The sequence below is a fragment of the Pygocentrus nattereri genome, chromosome 16 (assembly GCF_015220715.1).
Source record: "Pygocentrus nattereri isolate fPygNat1 chromosome 16, fPygNat1.pri, whole genome shotgun sequence".
In the NCBI taxonomy this organism is placed as follows: domain Eukaryota; kingdom Metazoa; phylum Chordata; class Actinopteri; order Characiformes; family Serrasalmidae; genus Pygocentrus; species Pygocentrus nattereri.
Window position 1 is genome coordinate 14,744,777 of NC_051226.1, and position 23,329 is coordinate 14,768,105.

Below are 23,329 nucleotides of genomic sequence, written 5' to 3' on the forward strand. Positions count from 1 at the left end.
TCCAGCTTAAAACCACTGCAGTATTTAAACATCCACAGAGCAACACTAATATGCTCACTAGCTCACTAATAAACAGATCATAGGAACTGACTGTAAAGCACGTACAATGCCTAGGGGTAAAAGAATGCATCATGACATTGCAGTATTGCAATGCAAAACTATGACAACTGCACTGTGGAAAATGAACATTATATCACTTATGCCAGTTTATGGAACTCCATTTTTTAACAGTAAAACATGTTACATGATTAGAGTCATGATTTTCTTTGATCTTAAATGCTTTGTTCAAGATATTGTAAGAATCATTCAACTGTTTCTCCATAACAACCCTAACAATGTTTTGTAGCAATGTTTTTTTTTACTTGTTTGTAATAACATGACTTATTAAAGATGAGGCAAGTATATTTTGTGATAAGAATAATTTCATGTGTAAACCCCAAGATTTAGGGTTAGGAGGGTTACTTGTATTCCTTTACAGGTTACTGTTTACCTGTTTATGTAACTTTAAAATGATGTATTATGTATTTATGTATGTATTATGTATTATTATGTATATTTACTTAATGTAAAATTATGTAACTTTAATCTAATTTATTTGATTACTATATTAAAGCAAAGTAATTGGATTCATTTTCATTACTTTTGGATTATTTGTCTTTAATTAAAGATTTATAAATAAATAAGAGATTTTTTAATAAGAATTTAACACCTGCCAAACACAAAAACCGCACCGTTTTATATAGAATGTAGTGACTCATTTGGTTTCATATTGTGAGTGTTGTGTTTGAACTCTGATGATCGTAATTTGTATATGCTCCCTAATCAGCTCTCAGAGGTTTCAGCGGCCCACAGAAATCAACACGTTCTATGAGTTTTATAAAGGCATTAATTTCACACAAAAAACAGGGTGATCAGATCATCTTAGTGACAAATAATGATCATTTACATACATTAACATATTTACCCTCTTGGTATCTTAACCTCTACTAACATTTCTATTCTTGGGGTCATTTTGACCCCAGCAGTTTAAACCACTAGAAAATGATTATAATTAAAATTGTTACCTATTTTCACATGTCAACCTTTAACTGTTTTAAAGGTTTTAACTGTTAGTTTAAACCTCATGGGTTAAAGTCACCAAAAGTTTGTTTTATAGCTGGCTGAACTGGTGGGGAAAATTATGGTAAACGGCTGATTTAGATATCTTTAGGAAAGCACTGCAGATCTCAGTTATGTCAATAAAAATAAAATACCAACTCAGTTTCTACAGATTTGCTTACAAAAAGGTCAGGAGATTCTTCAGAAATCTCTAATGGCAGCAGGAGCGCCTCCTCCTTCTCCCCAAATTAAACTCTTTAAATACTTACAACTTATGAAAGAGTTAATTTCAGTGAAAGATTGCATTTGAATGTAATCCTGCTGGTAATCATCCTATTTTAATCTGTAACCTGATTGCTGTTTTATTTTTTAAACTGTAATGGAATATTTTTGTATCCTTCCAACCCTGTGTATAGCAGAGTAATCATTCCGGATGCAAAAAAATGATCACACACTCACCACGTTAGATGCATTAGGGGAAGCTCCTCTCTGCAGCAAGCTCTTCACTATGTTAAGGTGCCCCATAAATGAAGCGACATGGAGTGGAGTAAGACCAGACTGAGAGAGAATATAGAATATATCTGTCAAGAAAAGCTCAGTACTCCTTTGTTTATTGCAGGCAATTAAAATAAATAAAATGGGCTAATCCCAACAAAAGGCATTTACAACAGTTTATTTTCAAATGGCATAGAAAATAATTACCATTGAGTATATCGTGAGGGAAAACAAGTATTCAGACACTTTTCGTTTTGTTATTCAATAAACTTCCTGTGCATGTATCCGCTTTAAATTTACACATATGTTTTTTGACTACAAATATTTATAAAGATTAATAAAAATATGTATTCTTAAGCAAAAGATATGTGTACAAAATTAAATTAATAACATTAGTACTCTATTGTATAGCCGCTGTTGGTGATTAAACTTTTGACACATTTATGGTAGGAAGTAATTTTGCAGCACTGTGGTTAATTTCTGGCACATTCCTCTTGGCAAACTGTCTTCAGTTCCCCATGGCTACGAGTGTCCCTCTGACGGACTCGATTTAAAAAATCCTCCATAAATTTTCAATGGGACTGAAATCAGGAGACTGACTAGACCTTGCAAACATCTTCACTTTCTTTTTTTTGTTTTTTAGTTATTTTGAGTGTTTAGTTATGTTTCGGTTATTGCCTTGTTGAAATGGCCATCTTCTCTCCAGATTCATTTTTTTGGATAATGAAATTAAATTCTCCTCTAATTTATCCCAGTACATTGTTCCATTCATGTTTCCCTTAGTAATGTGTACTGTTCGCAGAGAAACAACTTCATACAATATATTTCCAAAAGTATTCACTCACCCACCCAAATCATTGAATTCAGGTGTTCCAGTCACTTCCATGGCCACAGGTGTATAAAACCAAGCACCCAGGCATGCAGACTGCTTCTACAAACATTAGTGAAAGAATGGGTCGCTCTCAGGAGCTCAGTGAATTCCAGTGTGGTACCATAGTAACATGCCATGTGTGCAACAATTCCAGTTGTGAAATTTCCTCGCTACAATCAACTCTTAGTGGTATAACAAAGTGGAAGCAATTGGGAATGATAGCAACTCAGTCACAAAGTGGTCGGCCACGTAAAATGACAGCATGGGGTCAGCGGATGCTGAGGCGCATAGTGCGCAGAGGTCACCAACTTCCTGCAGAGTCAATCACTACAGACCTCCAAACTTCATGTGGCCTTCAAATTAGCTCAAGATCAGTACGTAGAGAGTATCATGGAATGGGATTCCATGGCCGAGCAGCTGGATCCAAGCCTTACATTACCAAGTGCAATGCAAAGCGTCGAATGCAGTGGGTTTGGTGGTTGCTAGGAGACCGGTACTTATCTGACTGCATTGTGCCACGTGTTTGGTGGAGGAGGGATTATGGTGTGAGGTTGTTTTTCAGGAGCTGGCCTCAGCCCCTTAGTTCCAGTGACAGGAACTCTTAATGCTTCAGCAGACCCAAGAAATTTTGGATAATTTCATGCTCCTAACTGTGTGGGAACAGTTTGTAGATGGCTCCTTCCTGTTCCAACATGACTGCACCAGTGCACAAAGCAAGGTCCATAAAGACATGGATGACTGAGTTTGGTGTGGAAGAACTTCCTTGGCCTACACAGAGTCCTGACCTCAACCCACTAGAACACCTTTGGGATGAATTAGAACGGAGACGGGCCTTCTCGTCCAATATCAGTGTCTGACCTCACAAATGCTTCTGGAAGAATGGTCAAAAATTCCCATAAACACACTCCTAATCCTTGTGGAAAGCCTTCCCAAAAGAGTTGAAGCTCTTAAAGCTGCAAAGGGTGGGCCGACATCATATTAAACCCTATGGATTAAGAATGGGATGTCACTCAATTTCATATGTGTGGCAGATGAGCGAATACTTTTGGCAATATAGTGTATCATGATGTTAATCCATACTTCACTATGGGTAAGATGTCTGAGATCATGCGTGCAATCCTTCTTTTTCCAAACATGTTGAGCTGGGTTATTCCCAAAGAGTTTTATTTTTCACTAAAGACTGACCAGAGCACACTGTTTCAAAATAGTTCTGAATTTTACAAAATACAGTACTGTGCAAACGTTTTAGGCATCTAAGCAAATTTTTAAACAATTTACTTCAGCAGTGAGTTTATCACAATATACATTAGAATAAAATCGTATTCATAATTCAAATAAACATAAAATCAATAAAAAGTAACAAGAATTTCTTGAGTCCATATTTTTCCTTGACACCTTCACAGCCACCACAGAGACTTGTTAATATCATCAATTACATCATGAGCACAATTTAATGAAGCACTGATTGGTCAAACCAGGAGTTGCTTTTTAACTACATATAATACTGGGCTATATATATATATATATATATATATATATATATATATATATATATATATATATATATATATATATATATGTATAATCTAAACACATACTACACAAATAAATAGATTTTTTAAAAATGTGTCTTCGGTGCCTAAGACTTTTGCACAGTACTGTATATGCAAATAATATGAAATTATATCATATACAAATTTTAGACATTATGTGTATAGTAGATATAAGCACCGGATGAACATTAAATAACAAATTGATGCAAAGTTCAATCGTTAGATTGATTCAGTACTGTTAGGAGATTAATCAGCTACAAAGATAACTGTAGTCACTGCATGTTTATTTGCCCAGGGAAAACACATAGAAATTAGCTAGTTAGCTAACTCTAGTGCAAATTTCTCATTTTCTGAGGTTCTTTTCTTGTTTTTTGAGGTTAATTGTTTTTAATGATCTCTGACAAAATAGACATTAATAAACTAAATAAAATCAGATCTGGATGAGGTCACATTAGCATAAGCAATACCTCAGTCACTGCCTCCAAAGACGCTGAATGCTTGAGCAGGAGGTCCATGGAGCGCATATGGTTCTTCTTACAGGCAATGTGTAGAGGAGTGAAGCCATTCTAAAAAAACAAAAATGGTAGCAATCACATACAGCACACCAGTATACCATAAAGGGGTCTTACCTACAAAGGGCTAATGTTGCTGTGGGTTTTCCAATCAAGCAGGTGCACACATTTTACTGGGACCACCTGATTGAACAAGTGCAATCAGACATGCCATTGCTTAATTGGAATAAAAACTTGTGAATAAGATTAATAACCCAGCCATAACAGATTGAACTAAGAAAAAGAAAAATGAGAAGAGCAGGGAGCAAAGGGAGAAAGATCAGGACTGACCAGGGCTCGAGCATTGGCCTTGGCTCCCTTGTCCAGCAACACCTTGGCCATGCGGTGATGGCCACAATGCGCTGCCACATGCAGCGGCGTCAGGTGGTCCAGAGTGATGTCATCGATCTCAGCGTTGTACTGCAATAGCTGCCGCACGCAGTCCATGTGATCTCCCTGCGCTGCCATGTGGATGGGAGACAGGCCATTCTGCAGGAGGAGAGACAGCAGAGAAAGCCCAGATCAGTGGACCATCTTCTGTCAGCAAACCTGATCTATCAGGTGTTTGCAGGTTGAATAGAGACAATTTTGGCTATATTTAGTCCAGATTTGGATGCAATCATTGTCTGGGAAACTAACCCAAACATAGCAGGTATATCAGAATTGTTGATAAGGAGCACCTAAAACTAGTCCACTGCATCTTCTCAAGGCCATATGGCCTTGTTAGACACATATGGTTTTACTACTGAGTCACCTTAGTTTTGGCCTGGATGGGCGCTCCTTGGTCCAGGAGGATCTCAATGACCCGCACGTGGCCATTCCTGGCTGCGCAGTGCAGCGGGGTCAGCTCATCCTGAAAGGAAACAAAAGAAATGAAGAAAGAGACTGATTAACAAATGTACTGCAGTCCTTTTCCAAACATCCACTAGTTTTTGGAGTCTCTTTGGGAGCAAAAGCCTTTGTATGTTACTCACTGACAGGTCAGTCTCACAGGACGTCATGCTAAAAAGAAACGTGCATTCCTAGCTTCGTAATCCATCATTAAAATGCACCACTTGGTGTATAAATCCCAGCTTCAACCATGAGAAAACACCTGATTTCCTCCCAGGAGGAGATAAATAGGTCACCCTCTGTAAGCTAGACATAAATAACCCAGCAGTCTGCTTTGCAGAAATTTCACACTGTATCTGATAATTAAACTCTCTGTAAGCTTGTGTGTCCCAGTATTGGAGGCATAAGCAAAAAGGGATACAGTACCTTCGTCCTGGCATCTATCTGAGCCCCCCTGTCCAAGAGCAGACGAACCATGATCACATTCCCCCTTCTGGCAGCAATATGCAGTGGAGTGATGCCATTCTGAGAGTGACCATATAGAGAGGGCAGAGACACAAATGAATCAATTCCTTCAGTTTCTGTTATAGTTAACTGACTACTAGTGTCCAACAATCCTAATAAAAACAAATGATGAAACCCAAAACTTGACAGGACCATGTCAATTAACACCCCCTCCCCCACCCTATGTCCTTGAGAGCTGTGAGGGTGAAGCTTTAGCATGTTTAAATGATGACTAAATGGTGTATGTTTATAGGCATTAGCCTTTTAAGCTCATTTAAACAATATGTTCAACAATTACGTCTGAAAGTGCCAGGCAAGTACTTCTGTCAAATCACTCTAGACACTTAAAATATAGTATTAGATAATGCTAACAGATAATCAAAGGTGGGCTCACCAATGTAGCAATGTACAAAGATACTGTCAGCAATGCAGCATAACAAGTAAAAAGTAGATACCTTTCTTCACAAATACACTTGAGTAAAAGTAAAAGAATTATCGACTGAAAAGAGTATAAATGCATCAAATATACTACATTAATCATCATCATTTTGCTTCAGCACATGTAACTGAATAAATGTATCTATTTACTATCCACCACTGTAGAATACAAATATCACTTGATGATATCACTTGACAATCACTTTGCCTGCCAGAAGAGAACAAGGCTGAGTCTATGCCCATTGTAAAAATATTGCATGTGCCAATGCTGTATGTGAAGTGGACATGGGCATAGAAGCAGTAACATTATACGAACCTTAGGTGTGAAGTTCACATTGGCTCCTCTGTTCAAAAGGAGTTGTGCAACACTCAAATTCTCATAATGTGCTGCAATGTGAAGAGGAGTAAAGCCAGTCTGCGTTAAGAGAGAATGAGAAAATGAGAGAACGAGTGAGAAATGAGTGAGAGCGGGAAAAAGACACACAGGAAAAGAGAGACAGAGAGAATATGAATACTTTAAAATGAGGATTTTAATGTGAAAGCAAAAACAGATACATTATTTATTTATGAGGCCATACTCAGAACAAGCATCACACAGTGTGAAATTCCATACATTTGTGTATCAGCATTAGCGATTATACCCTAAGTGCACCTGTTTTGGGCAAATTCATCAATGTCATAGTAAATGTTTATAAATATCCCATTTCCCTTGTGATGTTGTCATTACTGCTGTTCTGATGAGTCATAATCCATCACCATGCACACAGTGGGATAAACCCCTTATACTCACACACACAAACACACAACACATACACACACACACACACGCTGGTGGTACCTTGCTGAGGACATCAGGGTTGGGGTCGTTCTGCAGCAGCACAGCTGCGGTGCGTGTGTCGTCGTTGCGGGCGGCGATATGGAGAGCAGGTAGGCGCACTTTGCCTTTGGTGCCATAGTTAATGAGGAGAGCCACCACATTCTCATGGCCCTGCTGCAGAGCCACGGCCAGTGGCGTGAAGCCATCCTGACACAAACCAGAGAGCAGAGAACTAACTGGGGCAGTCATGGGCTGGCAGTTAGGGAACTGGCCCTGTGACCGGAAGGTCGCCGGTTCGTTCCCCAGAGCCAACAGTACAGTAGAAGAGGAGGTATTAATAGAGGCAGTCATAGGCTGGCAGTTAGGGAACTGGCCCTGTGACCAGAAACTGGCTGGTTTGATCCCCATAACTGATAGTATATGACTGAGGTGTCCTTGAGCAACCTAACCACCAACTGCTGCCTAGGCACTGCGGCTAGGTCTGCCCCCCTCTCTGGGCACACTTGCTCACTAGTGTGTACATGGTTTCATTTCACAAAATAATAAACACTACTTTGACACTACTTTGACACTGTAGTTGCTTTGCAGACTGCATCTAGATGCTCTAGATGCTTTGTCTTTAATTTAATTAGGGGAATTCAGAAGTATGTATCTTATCCAACGATGAATAGGAAAATGTAAGTTTTCTCTGATCTGCATTATTAAGGTCTAATCAAATGCATTAAATTGAGCACCAAACCGAAAAACACTTCCACTGCACACACAGAAAATCAGAATTCCTCACCCACACAAAAATGTTTGTGTTATACATGTAAGAGTCTTTGGTCAACAATACATTTGCATGTCAGTTTAGAAAGCTCTACATAAGAGTATCCAAATATAGCTACATATATAATGGCAGTCCAAATTAATTGATCACATGCATGTATGTCATACACTGATGTCATTTTTGATGTGTTTATCATGACCGTTCACTTAAAGGAGGATGCCACACAGTTCAGTGTAAACTTGTCTTTAAGTATAGATGAGCTATTACATACTGATGAACACTACATAAGAGGTGTCTAGTCTTACTTACAAAGGACCACTGTGGCTACAGGTTCTCATTCTATAGAAACAGCAGCACACCTCATTCCCCATGTTTGTCTTTAACAACTGATCACGTGCTCCTTTAACAACTGATCACATGTACTCCTTTAACAACTGATCACATGCTCCTTTAACAACTGATCACATGTGCTTTGTTGAAACAAAAACCTGCATCCACACCAGCCCTTTGTGAATAAGATTAGACACCCTTGCACTAGAGAGTAAAAAACTGCTCAAAAGTAACAAAAAAAAAACACTGCTGTGTAGAGCTGCACAACATAGGCATAAAATGTGTTGCTACATTTTTTGTGCACTGAAAGGCTGAGAAACAGTCAGCTTTTTCCATAAACACTACAAGAACAACTAGGCTCACAAGAATGAATACATTCACATTTCACTCCTTAAAGTTTCTTATAATGATGCAGGTTTGTTGAGACAGTAGCCATTACCACTTTTTACATACTGAGATTGAGAATACTCAGCATGTTTAAGCAGTTTACAGGCTCATAGTTCTCCACACAGAAAAGTGGGGTTGAGACCCAGCACAGGGGAGCACTACACTAACTCTTAATGCTTCATTCCAGCTGATTTAAATACATCTCTCTGGTGCTGTACATGTGTGGAATATTCATCAGTTCTGTAATTGTGCAGACTTACTGTTTTGTCAAGCTTTTCTAAAGTATTTCAATTATTTAAAAGAACAGATTCCTACACATTCTTCACTGCTGTCCCCAGACCATCCACAGTGGTAGGGTTTTTCTTCTCCAAACATTTGCCAACTTGAACCCACAAGATTGCAATAAAGTTGCCTAAAGTTTAATGAACTATGTGGCATCTTGCTAGGTCTTGCTCTAGATCTTCTAAAGCTCTCTACAAGGTGCTATTAGTTATTCTTACCAGTCCAAGCATTCCATATCAGTCCATAATCCAGTTCTCTCTAAATCCCAATCCATAACCTGATCCTAATCCTAACTCTGACTCTAATATACATAAACAATATAGAATACAGAATACATTTGTTTTTAGCGATGTGTCACTCACCTCAGTTGGAAGGCTCTGATTGGCTCCATTCTCCAAAAGAAATTTCACTACTTCCAAGTGGTTCTCCTGTGCTGCCATATATAAGGGACTGAAACCTTTCTGCAAAGGTGAAATGAAAGAGAAAACACCCATCAGCATCTTGTCTAGACTTTACTCACCAAGATTAAGCCCAGAGGCTTATTTATATTGTTCTGGGGCTTGAAGACTGACCTGAGACTGAGCATTGACATTGGCACCATAGTGGACTAGCTCAGCGACAACTTTCTCTTGACCAGCCAAAGCAGCAATATGTAGGGCAGTATTCCCTTTCTGCAGGACATTGTAGCAAGAGTATAGCATCATGGTCAGTATAGATAAACATATAGTATCATGCCAACTGCATATGGACATTGTTTTTTGTGGATACCTTTGTGGTGCTCTCTAGTTCAATCCCATTGTGCAGCAGCTCCAGCACCATCTTAACATGGCCTTCCTTCGAAGCCAAGTGCAACCCGTTAAGTCCATTCTGCCAACAAGAGGTTGAATAAGAACTGTTTAAAATCTTATCTCTAAAAACAGACACATCTGTACCTCTGCCTCTGTCCCATATATCCATCATCTGACTCAGAAAGAGACAAGCTAAAAATATCTGGCTAAAGCAGCAAAGTGACTGTAAAAGTGAAGCCTCATTAAGCAGTGTGTGGAGAATGTCTGGGAGAAAACAGAGAAGCTTGTTTTATCTATGGATTATGTGGGAGACAGGCTGAATGGTGACTGATATGGTGTTAGATTTCTCCATACATTTCTCAATAAACTGGATAACTTTGAAACATATCCAATAGAAATGTCCCAAGGTCACACAGTTTCACTAATGTAAAATACCAATTTTAGAGGGGGGCCCAGGTGGGGTACTGATGGATGCAATTTCAGTTTGTAGGTAATATAGCTACAAGCTAGCTAGGCTACAGATCCAAGTGCCACAGAGCAGGTTGAATTTTGACTTTCTGTCACTCCAACACCAGCTGCTCAGCTTCACTCCCTCAGATTTGAGCCACTTTCATCTAAACCTGTGTCAGTGTAGCTTTTGTTAGCCAGAATCAAACCTGTTCTGTGAGCTGTTAACATGCTATGCAGCTCCTTTCGTCTAGCAGCATAACATTTAACGTTTAGCAATTGCTGTTAAATTGATGGTTGGACATTTATTGAATGATCGTGTACAGCTTTCATCATCAGGTAATGGAACAAAAATGACTTTATTATTTTAAAATAACCCCAGATGAGGTGGCACAACATCAACTTAAATCTAGAAGCAGTCAGCAAATATCTACATCATTAGGCCATGCCACTGAATCATGTTGAGGAAACCACACTGAACACAGTGTGTAAGTGTTCCAAGTCAAAACATGCTGGAACTGTTACTCTCTCAGCTCAAAACCATTCAGCCCTACAGTGGCCCAGTTGGTTCCATTTGATCACAACTGAAAACTCTACAGTGCAACTTTCTCTCAGTTAGAATAATCTTGATAATTAAGTAAGAAAACAGAAGTAGTTAATTTAAAGTTGACATACTTGATATTGTTGCAAATCATTTGAGATTTGCCAATTCTGACAAAGATCACAGACCAATCACATTTCTGCCGGAACTTTTACCACCCCAACACAATACAATGTCAGAAAAAGGGCAGTGCACAGGTACATTTCATCTAGATATAACCTTGAATGTACAACAATGGTCTTAGGGTCCAATTGTGCACATTAAATGAGTTTTAAAGGTGCACTACATTTACTTTCTCAGAGGAAAGGGGCACATATACACCTTTTAATAATGTAATGTTTTAAAACAATAAAATAAAATAAAATGCCTGGAGTCAACACAGTCATCCATCCATCCATTTTCCAAGCCGCATCTCTGTCAGGGTCGCGGGGGGGAGCTGGAGCCTATCCCAGCAGTCTTCAGGCGGAAGGCAGGATACACCCTGGACAGGTCGCCAGTCCATCGCAGGGCAGACACACAGACAGTCACTCACACACTCACACCTAGGGACAATTTAGCACAGCCAATTGGCCTGACTGCATGTCTTTGGACTGTGGGAGGAAACCGGAGAACCCGGAGGAAACCCACGCAGACACGGGGAGAACTCCACACAGAGAGGACCCCGGTCACCCGGGGAATCGAACCCAGGCCCTCCTTGCTGTGAGGCGACAGCGCTACCCACCACGCCACCGTGCCGCCCTCAACACAGTCAATGTAACTTAACAAAAAAAGCAATGGAATACAATTATACTTCCTTTAGTAATGCAGAAGATGTACTCTTGAAGGTTCCACCCCAATGAATTGAGGAATACCATCTAACAACAGTTTGATGCCTTTTTTCTGAAAGTTTGACACCACTGAATAGCATGGAGAATCTTAAAATCTGCTAAACAAGAGTGTGTAAGTTACAAGCCAGTTTCCTGAAATGCTTCACATGTAAAAACAACTTAGTAAGTAAGTAACACAAAACATGTTAACCTTAACTGGACACAGTACTGTACTAACACATAAAGCAGCTCAGAACAAAAACAGAATAAACAGAATTTAAAACAGAATAAGGAACTCAATGTGAACGGCAACAGTGTAACTGCAAAAACCAGATTACTTTCCACACAAATGTATCTGAGTATCAACATGTCATTTGAAAATATTAGAAACTCTTTGGATTTACTCAAGTAACTCTTATAAAACATAATTCTTCAAAGGGTCTTTAGTAAAAACCCTGTGAATTATTCAAGGGGTTTTGCATTGTGAAATAGTTCAATTCAATAATTCATAGAGAATGTGTTGTATATCAGTCTATATAGAACCTTTTTAAACTAAAATAATTCTGCTATTGTTATGTTACAAGCTGGGCGGCACGGTGGCGTGGTGGGTAGCGCTGTCGCCTCACAGCAAGGAGGGCCTGGGTTCGATTCCCCGGCCGGGTGACCGGGGTCCTCTCTGTGTGGAGTTTGTATGTTCTCCCCGTGTCTGCGTGGGTTTCCTCCGGGTTCTCCGGTTTCCTCCCACAGTCCAAAGACATGCAGTCAGGCCAATTGGGTGTGCTAAATTGTCCCTAGGTGTGAGTGACTGTCTGTGTCTGTGTGTCTGCCCTGCGATGGACTGGCGACCTGTCCAGGGTGTATCCTGCCTTCCGCCCGAAGACTGCTGGGATAGGCTCCAGCACCCCCCCGCGACCCTGACGGAGAAGCGGCTTGGAAAATGGATGGATGGATGGATGTTACAAGCTTATAACAATAGAACCCTTTTTGGTGCTATATACAACCCTTTTCAAAAAGGTTGTACAATACATTCTCTATCAATCTGATTAACCATTTATTTGTACAAATCTATCACAATGTTATCGTCATAACATTTAAATTAAGTAAGTGGAACTAGTTATTGCCCATATTTGCCTTTACCTCTTCTCCCATTGGACAGGTATGACTTTTGGCTTAAGCTATCTTGCTAATTGAGAAATCTGCCTTTGTAAACACCCTCTGAAAGTGTGTGTGTGGAGCTCTGGCTGGCCATAGGGGGGCTCTGCTATGCTAGCCGCACTGGAATCCCCTTATTCCGCAGTGTCACTGTGTAGAGAACAACTCCATACTGCAGCTCTACTGGGCATGCGCACAGAGAGAGAGTGAGAGAGACGTGAGTGTGGAAGGAGGGAGGGTGATGGTGGAGGAATGTTTGCAGTCTTAGAAGCTTAATGTTGGGATTCACAATTCAGCAACACGTGTCTGCTCATCTTTTCATCCCTCAACTGTAGATTTTCAAGGCCAGAACGCACATCAGGCAGGCAAATGAAGATGTGCTGAGTGTCATTTAATATGTGCAGGACACAGAATTCAAAGGAAGTTCAACTGGAAATCCATCAAATGCACTCAGTAGAGATGGCACTGATCTAATAATCAGTATGGGTATTGGACTGATACCATAAAGTGCTGGATCTGATACATTAGAAGAAAAAAATAAAGAACAAATCTGATCTGATCCTGCAATATGTAGTGCAATATGATGTAAAGCAAAATAAAGTAGGTCACATGATAACAACAGTAGACCTTATGATAACATACAACAAGTAGCTAGTATGATATTAGAAATACACTATCTTTAAAAAAAATATATATAGCTATATAAAAGCTTATTATATGCAAAACAATGTTTACTCAAAAGTTATATCAATGAGAAACAGAATTCCTCTGACTGGTCATGGCTATTAAACCTAAAGTTGTTTTTCTAGTGCGGTACAGTGTAGTTTCAAATCTGTGATTATGAATTTTGTGGTCATTTCAACTACTAAGTGAACCAAATTGTACCTGTGTACACATGCTGTATTTGGTATTCCTTCCTGTACCAAGAATGCCAAGCTGGAATGCCAATTGGTCAACACACAATCATCCATTTTGTGCTGAAAAAAATAAAGAACTGCTGTTTTCTTGATGACTTTTCAATGTTGGAGACAAAAGTTAAACGAATGCTGGCTTGATTGTATTTATTAGTCTATAGATCAGTGGCTACGCTAGCAAACAGGATTGGTTGACACCACAGGGATTCACAATGGCTGTATTCGTGTAATGCATGCTTGGTATTGTAGTGTAATAATAGTGATAAATTACATATAAACAATATAAAATCATGAATTCTGTCATGTGCTATAGAGCACCACATAACACAACAAACAACATTAAATTGCAGTTTTATTCTCGAACGCCACTTTAACACTAGCATTACCACACAGTCTTCAGAGACCCCACTTATCTTCATGGTTCTGTTGTTTGATGGCAAACAGACACAGATATGTGACCAGAATATGGATAGTTCTAGGTTCTGATCAGTAACTGAAATGTGATACTTTTCCTCATGGTCTACTCAGGCTGAATACAAGAATCACCAACAGATCACACTGTCATGTACTTTTCAGAAAGAAGCAGTGCATCAGTAAAAGTAGTGAACATTTCTGCCTCATGAGAACATTTGTGACAAATTTTTACATCATCCTAATGTCAGGGTGGCTGGCCAGTTTCCAGCTCATTCTCAGGTTTTCATTTCAGCAGCTCATACATTTCCTCTAATATACTTTCTAAACTAATACTAGCAATGTCAATTGATTTCTGTCTACTACAAAGGCTTTAAAGCTACTAAAACAATATATTTGTTTTTGTCTTTAGGTAACACTCTACACTTGGAGCAATGCCATATAAGATATCACTCTCACTTCCCTAAAGAACCTTTGAATATATGGTTCATCAAAGAAGTTGCGAATGTGATGAACTCTTTTAAAGTTTAAAGAATATGTACATATTGTAAAGAGAATGCTTTTCTTACAGCTGCTTGGAACCCTTAATATTAAAGGTGGAACTTCACAAATTTTTAAAAATGTAACTAATTAAACTGTTAAGATGTAAATGAAGTCATCGCTCCATTCTAGATAAATATACCAAATCCGTTGTGATAAGAATCAAAACCAGACATCCAAAAGTGATTAATGCTTCTAAATGCTACCTCACCGAAAGCTGTTACATTTTTCTTTTTTATAGATATGCTGCCTGATGCAACTGTTTTTCTATAGAGGTGGGCAATATGGTCATATTTTACAGTTATGGTAACACAATAACCTTTCCCGAGCATATCATTGACATTGTCAACACATAAAGAACTTTGACTGACTTCATGGTTTATTATAAAGAGAGTATAATTAGTCTTTTTGCCATATTGCCAGGGTTCCCCACCACCTACACCCCATTTTATGATGAAGTTTTGGCCTAAAAAATGTTTTTAAAAATCCATTTATGGCGGAGAGGTAAGGTCAAACAGAATCCAAAGAACACTTGTTTTTTTCCTTCGGATTGACCATTATTTTATCATAATCAATAGTACATATAAAAACTGAAAAGACACTTTTAGGTTCATTGGACATTTTTGAAAGCAAATAAATGTCTATAATTGTGACTTTATCCTGGATCCACTGTAAAGAAATCAAAGTAATTAAGTTTTTCTACAATGTGTCATGATTGGCCCCTCCCAGTCCTGTCCATGTGTTCGTGTTGTGTTTTGGTTTAGCCCAGGTGTTCTTTGTTTTGGTTTTGAAGTCCAGCCCCCTTGTTTAGTGACTCCGCCCCTGATTGTTCCCACCTGTGTTTCCACCTGTGTCTTATGGTCCCTTGTTGGCCCTGTTGTATTTAAGCCCTGTGTTTGCCCTTTGTCTTTGCTGGTCTTTGTTGTTTGTTGGATGTACTGTTTGAATGTGTTTGATTTGCTGTTTCATTCTTGTTTGAGGTTCTGTGTTTCTGTTCGTCATATCTGTCCCGCGATATCTCCGTGTTGGTTGTATGACTCTGGACTGTTCCGACCCTGACCCTGGATTTGCCCGAAATAAATCTCGCTTGACTCAGCACATACGTCCGCCTCCTCGCTCCATGTCACACAATGCACCACTTACAATTTCACACCAAACCACTCCGAATGACTTTGTATAGAACTTAACAATTGAGCTATGCAGAAAAAAAAAAAAAAATTATTGATTTCCTTTAAGGGTGTAGTATTGGTTCATGTAGCTAACCAAATCACTCACCTCAACATCAGCAAAAGAAAAGCATTTGGCTGCATTATGTCTTTCTGTGATCATCATTGCTCTCACTGTCATATACCTGCACAGATCAGGTTTAAACTTCCTTATTTTTATTTGATTTAATGAGAAATTTTGCTAAACTATATACTGAATGCAATCATAATAGCTCATGTTATTGACAGCAATTGTCAGTTTTCAATGAATGATACAATGAAGTGTTGTGGTACTCTGTGTGTGTGTGTGTGTGTGTGTGTGTGTGTGTGTGTGTGTGTGTGTGTGTGTGTGTGTGTGTGTTTCAGTGCTCAGTATGTTAAGGCTGCAGGCGTATGGAGTGGGTGTTCATTTCCAGTGCTTTGAATCCTGGCAGCAAGCCAAACACACCAGTCCATTCACAAACGCATCTCTGAGCACTAAACATAACCACATAGCTATTCTTCAATATCACAATCCACTATTCTTAGCCTGAACTTTGTGTGATGATACAAGAGAGTGCAGAAAGTATGGGCAGCGAGCATATTTTAAAAAAGAAAACAAGACATGCTGGTATCGTTAATTACATCCATTTACTCATTACTGCACAGAACACATCACAGCAATGACAGGGTAAACACAGCTGCAATGGGAGACGTGGGGAACACAGAGGAATAACACACACACACACACACACAGACACACTCACACACATACACATACTCACACATACACAATGCACAAGCACTGGAGTTTCCTGATTCCTGCATTGGTAAATTCCTAACTCAACCTTACAATATTTAAATATCTATTACTGTACAGTTCTACTTGATAGCCCTTATAGTTAATGAACAGAATCTCAGGCTAATATATATTTATAACATATATTTGCGGGCAGTAGGAAAATACATTAATTGTGATAAATGACATCACAGTACACTCTAGCACTGGACAACTGTATGTATCATAAAAAGACAAATTTAGATCAATTATAGAGAGTGAACAACAGCCACCAGTAATTACTATACAAACTACACTCTCAGAAAAAAACTGTACTTTTCAGGGTATGAACACCGTCACTAGGGTGCTATCCTTAAGGTTATGTCTTCAGTAACTATAGTAACGGGACCTAATCTGCTGCAGATATATTTTTCAAGTTGCACTGACTCTATACCCTGTCTTGACTCCAGACTTCGTATTTTACCTTTCTGCTTCAGTTCAATCAATCTTTAAACTCTGAGTACACTGAGGGTGATACTGAGGGTGACACTCATTTATAATGTAGTCAAGCAATACACAAAAAACAAGGTGCTGAAACAAGTAAACATGAATTCATGAAAGTAAAAGTATGGCAAACAAAATAAAATAAGACCAAAAATATCACAAGACAAATAAAAACTTTAAAATAATAAAAATTGAAACTAAACAAATAAATAAAATTCTTAAGCAACTTATAATAAAAGCAAATAATAAAAATAAACAAATATAACAATTGAGTAGGATAAGAAAAAACATGTAGATGAGAAATCAATACTTAAACATTAATAGTAATGACAAAATAGTAAACTCATAGATACATGTAGCTTACTGGATGTCAGCTCATTTTTTTACCAATTGTTTGATGTTTCCTCATATTCTCTCTTCAGCAACTTACTTCTGCAGGTTCTTCATTAAAAATCATTACTCTTTCATGCTGCTTTTTAAATATGGCTGTCCAATTTTGTCAGTTTCAACTCTGTGACAAACCTCAACAAAACTAAATATTGCCATATTTATTATGTATCAACAAAACGCCTTCTAGTATCAGTATGTTATATTTTTGCCATATCGCCCACCCCTTCCATTGATTTAACTGCTGCTTTTCATAAAATTATGGTTTTAGCTAGCGAGACAAAATGACAGCACAGACATGCATGTACACACACATGCAGGCTGGTGTAACCTGGGAGACCTGCTCTTACCTGATTGGCTGTGTTGATGTCTATTCCGTTTTTGATATGGTCCAGAGCCTTTTCCAGATTACCTGAGCGCGCAGCACGCAAAAAACTGGTCGCTGCATCCGCCTGAGCCAGAGAGAGAGAGAGAGAGAGAGAGAAAAGCAGACATGTAAATGCGAGGCAGAATGTGAGAGAAAGAAGGACCACAAGAGAGAGAGAAATAGAGATGTGTGACAGAGATGAGTAAAAGAGAGAGAAAGGGAGAGAGATGGGAGAGAAAAAGTGAAGTGAGGAAAAAAGAGAATTAATGAGAGATGTGAGAGGATGGAGAGTATGTATACAGAGAGAGATGGGGAGAAAAAGAGAAACAGAAATTTTGAGAGATGTGAGAGTTGGGAGGGGGCACAGAGAGAGAAAGAGAGATATGTATAGAGAGAGATGTGAGAATAAAGAGATGTGAGAGAAAAATAGAGCGAGATGGTGAGTATAGACGGAGAAATACAAAAAGAAATACAGAGACATAGAGGAAAGAGAAAATTATATAAAAAAGAGAGAGAATACAACAACAAATGAAAAAGGGCAAAGCAGACGTTGCTGATATGATACTAATGGAGGAATTCAGAAACTCTCTAGAGCAGAATCTGTTCACACGTTGATCGGAGGGGCTGATGCTGTGTGGGCTGCTGGGATTGTGGAGGCATGCTCTGCTGTGTGAGAAGAAGGCGCTATAGATACAATTTACTGCTCAAGGGCCAAACATACTGCAGCACAGAAACTACTTCAATGTGAAGTTCATCCACTTAAAAGCATCTTCAGTTCTCTGCTGTAACATTATACATGATATTGAATTATAAATACTGAAATCCATAATGATTTACCAGCATCCTGTTCCATCTTCCACTGCATCCTCCAATCGTGAAGGAGTTAAAACACATTCATTTGCATGAGTTTAGAATCCATGCCACTGCTGGCATAGCAAAACCATTAAATATGTTTTTTTGTTGTTGTTGTTTTTTGGAAAACATGGTGAACGAACAAATAGAAATGGTCCAAAATAACTTGACATAAAATTCTGTCATTTTAACATAGAGTGGAGTCTAAATATCTGGGTTCACATTTCATTTTATCTTTTAAACCTGGAATAAACAACATTTTAGAACTTTGAAAAACAGAATGAAGATGGAATATTAAGGATCCTGGATTGGTTTTATGTTGCTCTTCCAATTTAAGCAATTTTGCAGTATTGACCATGTTAAGGCCTTTGTAGAAAAAGGTCAGACTGTTAATTATTCGTATCTCTTCCACTGAAGCACTTATGATTCTGATATTCACCACTGAGTTCTTATTTGCTCTCAGGCAAGTACAGAATCTATACACACTCAAGAGCACAAAGTTGCAAATAATTCTGCAGTTTAAGAACACATCATTAATCTGACGTAGACTTCTTTGTGGAGCCTTTCTCAAGAAAAAATTTAAGCAAACACTTGTGAAGATGTTGGACAATGAGGCCTATTGTTCCATCTCCTATTAATTTAGCACTTGAGACATATGAGTTTCTTTAAAAAAGATTCTGAAAACTGACCCCACATATAGTGAGCTAAATATCTTTTAATTCAAATTCTTGTTGGTCATTCTAATGTTCTTTTTTATATGATACTGCCTGTGAAACGCCATTTTCAAGCTCTTTTCTATCTGGGTGACTATAGCCAATCTGTCTAATCTATCTGTACTTCCTCGTGATGACACGTCTCTTTTCAATCTCGAGTCGTTTCGTCTCCCAGTGGAGTTCAGATGTTGGCTGTTCCTCCTTTTCCCCATCCCCCCTGTTTCTCTCTTTCTCTCATGGTGGCAGTCAGAGAACAACTGGTTCTCATGCTGTCACATAATGTAAAACCTACACCAGTTATCACCAACTGGTGTTTTGATTCCTGGCATCAGTCCAAGATCTTCCATAAGAGTTCAACTAAAGCACGTCTGATTACCCAATCATCAAAATAATCCATATACTGCTTGATTGTTAATACAACTGAAATCAATAGCCCTACAATTTCACCTTTAAAAGAACTAAATATGTCAGTAATCTGGATTTCAGTTAAAAATTCAGTTGTTGACATCAGGTCTCCTCTGAAAATCCATAAGAAAGATTTGACGACCATCATTTCCATGGCCTAAAACAGATGTCTCCTTAAGTGCCCGTGTTTACACACACACACTGATGCTTTACTTTGATTTGGCAGATGCTTCTGAATTTTGCGTTATCAGATCTTCACTGTTCGGCCCCAGTCACTCTATGGAAGATGCAGGTGGAATACTAAGCAAGAGGGCAAAAGTAATTCCATAACCCTATTCCTCACACTGTGCTGCTGACAGCACAGAAAAGTCATCTTTCCTCACGATGAAAACATGGGGACTGTGCATGTGTGTGTGTGTGTATGTGTATAGGTGTGTGTGTGTGTGTGTGTGTGTGTATGTGTGTGTGTGTGCTGGTGTTAGGGTGTGTGCGCTAAGATCTAGTGTAGTGACATCATATCTAGTGTGTTCCTGTAAACTACACAAAAACCACCATAGAAAACATTACAGTGCACTACAGAGTATCATTTTACTCTTTTTTTTGCTGACTAGCCATGCTAATCACGTCCTTCCTGTGCTAACGTGCTCTTCCACTCTCCCTTCTGCTTTGAAGAATGGCCATGAAGTGTGGCCACTCATTTATCATTTTTATGCGCAGCAGTTACGTGTAGCCACATAATGTAATCAAATGCTGAAGATATAATCATAAGCTGAAGACAAAATATTGTTGACTTCTACCATGCATTAACTCTCCCACCTCCCTCTGACACAGCCTCTAGCGCTATTCTCCTCTGACTGAATGGACAAATATGTGCACTCCACTTGGCAATGTACCACTGCTATTTCATGGGCATTTTAATGGATAAAATGCTCATTATTTATCAAATACATTGCTTAAGATATTACAACAACTGAAATGCAGTAATACAGTACATCAATATCACAATATACCAGTATAAGTAGGGTGTCCATTCAAAAGTTTAGCAAGTTTTCGTGAAAGTTAAATGTGTGGAGGGATTTGTTGATTATTCTGACAGTCAGCTGTACATAGCTATAGCCCCAACAGTTTATAGATGCCAAGCAGAGTGAATAGTGAACCATTTAATGGGGGTTAAAGTCACTGTCCCACCAAACCCCTGGAAAGACAAGCCCATATGTAGCATTCATGGCTGTGTCTCTATTAATAAACTTACTAAATAGCATGTTGAAAACAGTAATGGCATCATTGGTGGTGCTAATTTGACATATTATTTATAATGTGGTTTAAGATGCATCTGATGGCTCTCATCTGTTCGTTATCAGATAAACATTCATTTTCACTTTATCAGTACTTATTTGAAAAAATCACTGTTTCCATCACTGTTGAAAGCATTTTTTCCTTATTGATAAACCAACTTTTCCTCCTGATGCACGTGTAAAAGCTTTTTTGCAATATTTAGCCATTTTTTCAATTTCTAGATTTTTCATGAAGCATTTTAAAGATCTGCATAAAAGACATGGATGGGAACTCCTCCACAGTCCATATGTCACCCAGATCCACCCATCAGTCTCCACTAATGTGCAGCACCACCTGGCCAATAAACCAGTGCATTCAGCACTAGAAATTTGGTGGGGAGGAGAGAATTAGTGAAGTTGCGGGTGGGGAAATGATCAATAAAGGCCATGGTGGGCAATTTGGCCCGTGCAGCGGGGTTAACACCTCTACTCACAGTGACAAATGTCATGGGATTTTTATTGAGTTCAGAGAGCTAGGAGCAGTATATGTGTTTGTTGCTCCTGTGTGTGTGTGTGGCTCAGTTTGCTAGCTTCCTGTAAAGGTAGGCCTCAGCGCTCTTCCATAAAATATGACTCAATCACAGCTTAAATCAGCAGTCATCTCTAAAGGGACTTCAAAGTGCGGCAGTGTCTGCTGCTGGTGGAGCATCATCGTAAACACACAATTACGGGCTTTACACCTAAATCTTTACACTCGTCTAATATCTTTGTACCCATGTGCTTGTCACACTCCAAATTATCAAGCACCTGTGTGTGTGCATGTCCTTTATATCACTCTGAGTTACCATATCATATTTTCTGGCTATGAGCTAAACAGATAGTTGAAATGGTAACAGAATTCATGCAGAACAAGCGCAACACTTTGAACTGGCCAGCCTGGGGGGAAAACAGAAAAAAGAAAAGCTTGTTCTGTAAAGGTCATATATATGTTTCACAATATCACATCATTTAAGCAGTACTGTACACACAAAAACACCATATGTTACACACATAAAGGGTTAAAGGGTCAATTTTGCTTGTCTTATTAAATTTAAGTTTGATGTAAATGTTGTTTTAAAATATAATGTTCACTCCCCCAGCCCACACAGTCTATATATAGACATTAAGCTGCAAAAGCAACCCATTATTTTTGTGATGTCACAAAACTCTCAGCCCCGTCTACAAGTATCCTCATTTTAAAAAAATTATTTTGGCCTCCTATCTATAAAACGCAGTATTTGCGTCCAGTGAAGGTCTTTGAAAATGCTTTTAAGGGGGTAGATTTTTGAAAACTCTGTTTTCAGTGTTTTCATATGAACTTTTTGAAACCACTGACACACTGTTAACTGTTATTCATTTATTGATTGTGAAGAACATCTAATCATGACTGTGTTGGTGTTAGAGACTCTGGCAGTGTAAGCAAGCCCACAACAGGAAGTTTTTATTTGTTTTTTTTGTTTCTTTTTAAATCTATATGAAATATCAAAGTACACAGGCATACCATGCAGTGCTGGTTAAGCCGAACATGTCTAAAAGAGTTTGCAACATGCTGATGTCACTCTGTTAGAAAGTCTCTACTGTATTTATGAGATAAATCCATAAAAATCTAAAAGTATCAGTGAAAATTAAATACAAGATAGATGCAGGATGTTGGCCCATTAACTACACATAGCACACACAGCTTACAAATAATTTCTTATCCAGGGACAGATTCAAATAGATGCACACAAATAGATGAATGAGTGTTAGTATGTGCTACACATATTAGATAAAGAGGATAAGGAGTGTGTCGTCACAGAAGCTTCATTTAACCTAAAAGAATGGGTTAGTCACAACACAACAATTACACACAAGCCCTCCAATCTGCACAAACTGCCATAGTCAAAGAGAGATAAGTAAAGATGGCCACCACAAAACATTACAGCTGCCATAGAGAGGAGAGTAATGTGTTGAAAGTGCAACAGGGAGCACACAGGTATTTACACAGCCATATTCCTGCATTAGCCTCCAGCAAGCCTTCACACTACTGTTCTGCTGCTCCTCATGAGCCTAGAAGACTACAACACAAAGCCTTTTAATGCACACACATATACAGTCCTATGCCAAACTTTAAATTTATATGGTCCTTTGTTAATTTTCTAAATTAAAACACATTCTCCACAGGAAATAAATGTACATATGACATTTTCTGCAAATTTTAGTGCACAATGTTTTTATGGCTCTGAATCTTTTAGAATTAAC

General features: G+C 38.6%; 1 protein-coding gene across 5 annotated transcripts in view; it reads right to left on the reverse strand.

Moving 5' to 3' along the window:
- Positions 1 to 23,329, reverse strand: part of ank1b (ankyrin 1, erythrocytic b) — a 113,037-nt gene that overhangs the window by 37,808 nt on the left and 51,900 nt on the right. For all 5 annotated transcript variants that reach the window (XM_037545765.1, XM_017718098.2, XM_017718097.2 and 2 more), the window contains exons 2-12: positions 17,789 to 17,890; positions 9,695 to 9,793; positions 9,499 to 9,597; positions 9,289 to 9,387; positions 7,180 to 7,365; positions 6,658 to 6,756; positions 5,826 to 5,924; positions 5,323 to 5,421; positions 4,860 to 5,057; positions 4,485 to 4,583; positions 1,558 to 1,656 (exon numbers count right to left, since the gene is read on the reverse strand). In XM_037545765.1, the coding sequence (XP_037401662.1) occupies positions 1,558 to 1,656; positions 4,485 to 4,583; positions 4,860 to 5,057; positions 5,323 to 5,421; positions 5,826 to 5,924; positions 6,658 to 6,756; positions 7,180 to 7,365; positions 9,289 to 9,387; positions 9,499 to 9,597; positions 9,695 to 9,793; positions 17,789 to 17,890 (1,278 nt within the window). The remainder of the gene's footprint in view (positions 1 to 1,557; positions 1,657 to 4,484; positions 4,584 to 4,859; positions 5,058 to 5,322; positions 5,422 to 5,825; positions 5,925 to 6,657; positions 6,757 to 7,179; positions 7,366 to 9,288; positions 9,388 to 9,498; positions 9,598 to 9,694; positions 9,794 to 17,788; positions 17,891 to 23,329) is intronic.